Genomic DNA, 5,672 nt, shown 5'->3' with positions numbered 1-5,672 from the left:
TTTTTTTACTATAATTTAACATCTCATTGAAATGAAGTTTCATTGAAACAAACAAAGATAATAAATGTACCACCATTTGTGTATATGTGTGTTTTTGAGTTTTATTTTGAAAGCATTAAAAAAAAAACTCCAACGACCGGGTTTCATGCAAAGTGGAGGATCTAACAGAGAAGAGGGGTCACTGATTTACGAGGAAAAAAATAAAAACAGATGTACAGTTATCGGCCTGCTTTGTGAACGAGAGTATTACATGCTGTTTGATTTACCTTTAAATTGCTTCTTCGCGGTGCACCATGAATATGAGGATCAGAGGTAATTTAAGCAGCTAATTGTCCTTCAAAGACGAACCGATTTTCCTTTTGAAAAGGTTTGACACACAACACCGGCAGGGTTATGAAAGGTTTTTTTTATGGTTAAAGGGCAGATGGATCTACATCACCAGTGTGCCCGTATTGTGCTTCGTTGATCATTTTAGGGGGAAACTAAAATGAAAAATATAAAAGACTGACATAAATGGTGTGCAAGATTCCTTTGTCCTTCTATAATATCCATAAAATACTCATCAATATCATCATCAATATCACCACAGTTTTTAAATAATAAAACAGTAAAAACTTATAAAACAAAAAATATTTTCTTCTTAAGACTCAACAGAGAACAAAGAGCTGCAACACTGGGCTGACTGAGTCTAGGTGCACAGAGAGGACCACCACAGTAACCAAACGTCAGTTCATTCCCCGTTCGTCCAAACTCATCTGAGCTTCCTTCAGCTGCTCGTTTGCATGAGCTTCCTGACGTCACTTCTTTGTTCTTTTTTCCCTAAAAGTCTTCAATGTTGGCACAACGTCTCTGCAACGGTCAGTGCGGCATTGCCAGGTCACAGAAACATTGAGAGAACATTCTCTGGTCCTCGTGTCTGTGCATCTGCGTCATCCAGCTCCTCCATCTGCGCTCTCAGATGAGATTAGGATGTACTGATTCTGCCGATTTCTTGTCTTATGGCTGCAGAGACAGACAGGAGAGTTGGGTGCATGAGGGGTGATGCTCTTTCATTCAGCGATTATCTAGCAATGAGGCTGGAATGTGGAGAACATTAATGATTAAGCGCGCTCACCATTAATGATTTCATCTTTGACCTTATGCAACTCCCGTACCACTTCATCCAAAATTTCCTGCAGATAAAACAAAACAAACAAGATGTTTTTTTTTTCATTAAACAGTACATTGACCTCAACATGTTCTGATAACACAATAAAAACTGACAACAACCTGTTTCATCTTGTCAAACTCCGTGTCGGCTTCTCCGGTGCCGACGGGCCGCACTCTAAAAAGGGAACAATGAAAAGTCAACATCGACAGTTTAAATCTAATCGGATGAAACTTCCTCCCGTTACAGACCTGGACACGAGTGAAGACTTATCTGTTGAGTTGGAACGTTCCCATGGCTTCTTTACACCATCTAACAAAACACAATGATAGATCAAAAACCACAGTGTCAGTGTTGTATTTCACACCACTCACCGCAACGGCAGTGATAAAAACGTAAATATGTCATCATTTTAATGAGTTAGCCTTCAGATAATGAGTTTGTTGTAGCATTTGGTTCATGAATCATTTCAAGTCCCACTTTGATCATCTTTTTGTGAAACTGTTCTCAGTGGGCTTTTAAGAAATACAATCTTTGTCAAACTGCGTTTTTTTCTTCTTCCCGGCAATTTGAATAAAGAAATACTTAGAAATGTTATTTTACGCGTACTTTTCTTTTTATTTGTCCTCCATCCTGAGAAAAATGACTCAAGAAAATGTCAAAACACGACTTTTACTGGAATGGGTCTTTAAAATTTTTATTTTTTTACCTTAAGTCTAACCTTTTCTGAAGCTTTTAGCCAGAGATTATTATTGTCTTATTTTGTAAAGCCAACAAGAAATGAAGCACTTTTATTTTTACTTTTTTTGTTCAACATCAAACCTGATTCTTTTCTTACATTGTTCTTGAAGGCCTGAGATATTTCAAGTCCAGCTTCCTGTCATTTTTATATAAAGCGTTTCTTATGATGATTGTATGTTATCACATGAACTTACATGAAGTTACTCAAGCCCTGTCTCTTAATGTAACAAAAGATAAATAAGCCACAAACATACGACTGTTTTTCTTTCATGGTTCTTAGAAATATGGATGGTATTTTGTTCTGACGTATCCAATCCTATTGCTGAGGGAATGACATAACACAAATGCAGAACTTTTTGTTTCAAACGACACTATTTCAACTACCTTCCTGGTGCAATATTGTCATGAAAGCCTAGACATGTTTAAAAAACGATTTTACAGCTGTTTGTGAGTTAGATTTTGCTTTTACATATATTGGGAATGCTTTTGTATTTCTTTGTTTTAGAGTTCGATTATAGTTAGCTGGGTGTAGGACTGGAAAAAACATCCAGTGTGGTTTCTTAGACAAGACTCTTTATGCAGCTGGCTAACTAAAAAGGTGTTTTTAGGTGTTTTTTCATGTCTACATAGTGATTTTTTTCATTTCGCTAAGGCAAGAAATGTCACCTAAAAACACCTTTTTTTTATTTTTGCTGATTAGCAGCCGATACTGTTTTCCAAGAAAACATCACTGAAGAACATTTCCTCCTCAGTAACATCAGTTAGAAATTTCATGCAAAACTTGCGGCACGAGAAATACGGGTTTGTATTATTTTCAAACAGCATAAACATACTTTTATGAAGGCTGGATTTCATGTTTGATTTGGAATCTGAGCTTCATCTGCGATAAGAGTCACTTGTGGTTTGACAAAGACAAATATGGTCTCATTGAGTGACATAATGTTACATAAATGGCATTAAATGTAAAAAAAAAAAAGATTTGACTCTTTCCCCCCAAAACATTCAAACATTGTCAATAGTAAATCAAATGTGTTGTTGGGTAAAAATGATAGTTTATTTACAGAACAGATTCCTCACCTGTTGAGTTCTGCTGCCCTGACCCTCGGCCACTCGAGTCATCCTGCGAGTTAGATATTTACATTAGAAGTAGTCACTCTAGTTCATGAACTCGAGTACATTGAACTACTAATAATATTATTTTAACAGCTTTTCCTTTAAGATCTGTGTACTAAATACTTTGTACACAGATCTTAAATATAAAGAGGCATCAATAATCTCATATAAATGTAAATTATCAAAGAAATACTGTGTGTACGCGACTCTTTTTGGACAAAAACACTTACTTCATCAGGTTTCTCTGAAGCTTTTCGTCTATAAGGAGAGAATGAAGATCTGGATCAGTTTCAGGGATATTTTCTTTATTTATTTTGTCTTTATCGGTCCAGCGGCAGACAGAAGCAAAGACAGATTTCATTCTTACAATCGGGGTTTAACCTGTGTAGGCTTAGGTTATTGAGACATAATGTGTTGGATTATGTTTAATATTTCCTGTCTGGTTTATAAAGAATAAACTGGTGGATTTTTCATTATTTTTTTATCTGATTAGCTAATAATTTGCCAGATTTATGTCAATACTAGAAACCGTGTTTGCTGAAATCATTTAAATTCAAACAGAGTTTGGAATGATCCAAGGTTTTATTTTCTAATTTGATTCAGATTTAACATTTTGTTTCATGCTGAATACAAAAGTAAGAATGACTCAGTTGCTGTTCTCCTGCGAGCTACATTTTATGACCATATCTGACAAACCGGTAAGAGAAAAACTGGAATGACATGCAAACAGGCATTTTTTCCTCTGCGCCTCTAACCTGAAATGTTTTAGTGGGTTTTACCTTCGAGCTAGTAAGGCATTCATCTCTTGCATGAGTCCCTCGCCTCCTCCGCCGCTGCCGCCACTAGACCGGTTAGAGTCGCTTTTTCCACCAGAACCAGGTGGACTGCTTTCATCCTGAGGAGAGAAAATGGATTTCCATCTTTTACATTCAGAATATTTATTTATTTTTATTTATTTTTTTGTTGAAATGAATGATTTGAAGCTCACCCTGTGCACTTTCCGTAGTTTGGCTCCAGCCAGAGCTGCAGCCAGTCCTGAGGGTTGGTGCTGCACCCCGGGGGGAGCACCTGGAGGCCCTCCGCCAGCGGGGAGCGGGGGGGGCATGGGTGGGGGCACCGCCATTGGCGGCGGCGGACCCGGAGGTGGCGGCGGGGCTGGAGGACCAGACATGGGTGCTGGAGCTGCAGCAGGAGGAGGCGCCACAGAAAGCATAGCGGGGTGACCTGCAGAGACAGGAGGGCCTGACAGGAGCAAAATCACAACCTCGTTAATAACAAAAAGGATAAAATGTGTATTTATTTACCTCTTTTAGTGTAGTAAATCAAAATATAACAAGAAACTGAATGGTTAAACTAATGCTACAAATGTAAAACTTTAACCCCTTAACACCTGAGGCATCACAGGTGACATTTGAACACAAAATCTTTAACAAACTGTAACTTTTCAATCATTAACATAGTCAACGTAATTCAGAATCTGCTGGAATTACATTGATCGTGTTAACAATGAAAAAATTACAAACACTGGAGCTCCAATATTAAAGGGTTAAGGTAAAAAGGGGCCAGGAAAATTTCTGAATTTACAAGTAAAAGAAACTTAAAAATTAAAGCTTTTGGTTTCAAAGAGTGTGTGCAATTTATGAAGTAAGATATATGTCTGCAAGAAGAATAAAAACGGAAGAAAAAAAATCAAATGCTTTCACTTTGCTCAGTTTAACTTAAAGTCTCACTCCGATCATCTTTTGATCTTTTTTAAAAGTGTTCTCGGTTGTCTTTTCATTATGATTATGCCAGTTTTAGCAATAATAATAATAATAATAAAAAAACGTGTCATTTTCTAGGATGTAGTTTATGAAGGGTGGCAAGAGTTCATAAAAAATTTTACATCATCGCTTTGTTTGCACTCTCTTCTGCTAGCTTACAGACCCTTAGCTCACAACTCCAACCTAGCATTAGCGGTGCAACAAAAAAGGTGCTAAATAACTTTTCCAAACTGATTTTTTTGTGCGCTCCTGATTCACAACAATTTGAATTAAAACAGCTTAATTTTCTTCAGAAAAATGCCACAAGAAGATGTGAAAAACACAATTTTCATCGGAGTGGGTCTTTGAGTTAGCATCAAAATCCAAAGTTTCTAAATCAGTTAAATGATTATTTTATCTGTAGTAAACAGAAAGTGAAATAAAATTTGACTGAAATAACTTAAGGGTGATTGATTTAAAAACGTGTTAACATTTAACGTCTCCAGTCTGTTGATAGTCTGTGTCACTGAGACAAAGTCAGAGGAAATGAGGCGTGACGCTCATTACACTCTGACTGTCAGGTAACCTGAGAAAGTTAATGTGATTTCCTGAGTTTTATGGGATGTTTTCTAGGTACTGTCGTTTTATAGGATAAGATGACCTGCTGTTCTGTCAGGGGGGGGGCAGCAGGCGGAGCAGGTGGAGTGAAGGCATTTAGAGTCTGACACCTCCTCCTCATACTTACTGCTGCTGGCCATGGAGGCCGGCTGCGGGACAGGGGAGGGGGTCTTCTTGGGCGAGCCCCCGTCAGACATGGCAGTGTAAGAGGGGGGCGAGGAAGAGGAGGATGTGGTGATGGGGGGCTGCTGGTGGTAAAGCTGCGGCTGCTGCTGCTGCTGTGCTTGTGGATGCTGCTGAGGGTGGAAGGA

General features: G+C 38.2%; 1 protein-coding gene across 4 annotated transcripts in view; it reads right to left on the bottom strand.

Annotated features, from left to right (window-relative positions):
- Window positions 1-5,672, bottom strand: part of evla (Enah/Vasp-like a) — a 36,671-nt gene continuing 30,999 nt past the window's right edge. For all 4 annotated transcript variants that reach the window (XM_024270153.2, XM_024270136.2, XM_024270128.2 and 1 more), the window contains exons 6-13: window positions 3,990-4,243; window positions 3,781-3,896; window positions 3,232-3,259; window positions 2,966-3,008; window positions 1,399-1,459; window positions 1,270-1,324; window positions 1,115-1,172; window positions 1-1,002 (exon numbers count right to left, since the gene is read on the bottom strand). In XM_024270153.2, the coding sequence (XP_024125921.1) occupies window positions 965-1,002; window positions 1,115-1,172; window positions 1,270-1,324; window positions 1,399-1,459; window positions 2,966-3,008; window positions 3,232-3,259; window positions 3,781-3,896; window positions 3,990-4,243 (653 nt within the window). In that variant the 3' untranslated portion in view covers window positions 1-964. The remainder of the gene's footprint in view (window positions 1,003-1,114; window positions 1,173-1,269; window positions 1,325-1,398; window positions 1,460-2,965; window positions 3,009-3,231; window positions 3,260-3,780; window positions 3,897-3,989; window positions 4,244-5,672) is intronic.

This window comes from Oryzias melastigma, linkage group LG22 (genome assembly GCF_002922805.2).
Source record: "Oryzias melastigma strain HK-1 linkage group LG22, ASM292280v2, whole genome shotgun sequence".
Taxonomy (NCBI): domain Eukaryota; kingdom Metazoa; phylum Chordata; class Actinopteri; order Beloniformes; family Adrianichthyidae; genus Oryzias; species Oryzias melastigma.
The sequence above is the reverse complement of the archived record's forward strand: the minus strand, read 5'-3'. Positions and strand labels throughout refer to the sequence as shown.